Source organism: Blastocystis sp. subtype 4 (genome assembly GCF_000743755.1).
Source record: "Blastocystis sp. subtype 4 strain WR1 chromosome Unknown seqid_0650, whole genome shotgun sequence".
NCBI classification, from domain to species: domain Eukaryota; class Bigyra; order Opalinata; family Blastocystidae; genus Blastocystis; species Blastocystis sp. subtype 4.
The window spans coordinates 238-2,577 of record NW_014568897.1 but is presented as its reverse complement, the minus strand read 5'-3'; the positions used below and the strand labels follow the sequence as shown (position 1 = coordinate 2,577).

General features: G+C 39.6%; 1 protein-coding gene across 1 annotated transcript; it reads right to left on the bottom strand.

Annotated features, from left to right (window-relative positions):
• Positions 1 to 1,946, bottom strand: JH06_5254 (hypothetical protein; the record flags this gene model as incomplete). The annotated part of the gene is made up of 2 exons (XM_014669346.1): positions 1 to 1,885; positions 1,916 to 1,946. Coding segments are annotated over 2 exons (1,916 nt in total), but the record flags the coding sequence as incomplete, so codon positions are not given.
• Positions 1,947 to 2,340: the final 394 nt, after the last annotated feature.

The window sequence follows — 2,340 nt, the reverse complement described above, 5'->3', positions numbered from 1 at the left end:
GATCCTCTAGCAGCCTGAGACCAACCTGATGTATCATCACCAAACCAATTGGTAGGCACTTCACCCATCTTATAATACCATTCTTCTGAATGATTGATAACAGGACGACGAACATAATGAGTATGAACATTGCCTTGATTACCATCATATCGCCCTTTCACAACCATCTCTTGCTCACCTTCAGGAAGCAGAGAATACATATAGAAATACGAATTAACAGACCACACCGTTGATGTGGTATCAAAAGTGACATCAAATTGATCTACAGTAATACAGAGATAATGAGTCCAAGTCTCACTGGAAGGATGAGAATGACCTGCTTCAACCTCATAAACAATATCATCGTTGGATGAATCACGAATTCTGAAATACTCATTCTGAGGATTGTAATTGTAAGTTCGAACAATCTTATAGAATGCTCCGGCGCATCCATTAAATGTTAGACTAATTGTTGTTTGAAGTTGAGTTGTTCCCATTGTCGATGTAATCTGATAAGACGCAGATGAAGCCTCAGACGACATTCCAGATATAATGCAAGTATCCGGATCAATACTCACTCCATTAGGAAGGGCAGGTGACACAGTACAGCCGCTGTAACCATGCATAGTAGGTGCAATCATGACGGAGTCATAATACTGATAGAAGACATATTGGCTTTGAGGATAGGATATACTGGTGGGAGGAGAACGATTACAAACAAGGAACTGCAGTTCATACACATAAGCATACGATGTCTGAGAGGCTAAGACATTGAATCTCATCATAGGATACTTGGGCAGTGTACCCACTAAGTCCCATTGAGCCCATGCACCTGGTTCGTATATATGTCCTTCTACCGCCAAAATTGAACGCCATTGTGATGTTGTTGACATTGCTCCTTCTATTGAGAGACTGGTGGGGCTACTAGTAGTTATTGTATAAGGCCACAAACGATATGAGTTGATTTGAGGAAGAGTTGATCCAGAGAACTCAAATGTGAGTGAGCCAGGAAAACTAGCGAGATAGGCTCCAGAGCTTTTTGTATACGATATGGCATCGTTTGGACTGGAGAATCCAACTGTAGAAACAGAAACTTCATTAGGAACGACAAAGCAATTGTTGGTTGAACTCATACCAGCTAGGAGTGACAAATATCCATTAAATTGAAGGATTACAGAGGTCGATAAATCCATAGGGTGGACTTCAATAGCCAAAACATTCGACACAGTCACTTCATTTGCAGGTCTAATCACTCCATGAAAGCCATAGGTTGTGTAGCTTCCTGTCGCTGGAGTACTACTCGTTGGTTCACCATCAGCCATGTTATCTCGATACACTTCAGCACCATTAATGTATGCAACAATTCCATGTCTATAGTACAGTTGCATTTCAAAAGCAGCCATATTGTCAATTCCAGTAAACAGTCTACGGAAGTATTGAACTCCCTGACCAGATACTTGTTCACCACCTGGCATATAATTACTCCAAGGAGATTCATCGCAAGTCAACGCTTTCCAGTCTCCAGGAGCATTGGCAGTGTATTTCCATGACTCATTCTTGTTGATAGGAGAATACAAAGACAAAGGCTCTGTTTGAGTACTTCCTTCGGTCATCATTCCCTTGTACACCACATTTCCATTAATACCCTCCACCTTGATCCAGGCACCATCAGCCCAAGAGTCTCCATAGTCATCTACCATTTCCAGTGTATATTGACTGTTTGAAGAGACCGGTAAACAAACATCAAGAACTCTTTCATCACTGTTGGTTAGAGATGGAGAAGAGTAGACGAGTGTAGAACCTGCAAAGATATTAAAGGATTCTTCGATTGCAAATAATGTAGTCTTCTTGGTTATCTTGGCATATACTTCTGTTGAAGAGCAATCAGTACCAGAAGCGAATGCAACTATGAATGATCTTGATAAAGTGCATATACCAATTGCGAATAATAACAGACAACGATTCATTCTGAAAACGAAGAATTAATTATAATACGTAATGGTGATTTGTGTCCTTTCGATTTCTAATAGAATTCACGAATAGTAATCACATAATTAGCAACCAGATGTCACTACGGTCGTTATTTCCGAATTGTGTCAATTCGGAAAGTACATGGTTAGTACTCTCTCGAAAATAGAATTCGTAATTATTAGGAGCAAATGACATTCGGTTTTTAAGGAACATAATTTGTCCATCTCTTATTCTGTCATCTTTCTTCGTATGGAATCAACCAAATGATAAGGTAGTGTATATTTTCTTTTCGTGTCTGCAAAAATCAGGTTTCATTCTTTTTGTTCAGCGAGGATATAGCTATACAGTTTGTTGATCTATCCCATCAGAAGGAAACATAGTGAATTGAGA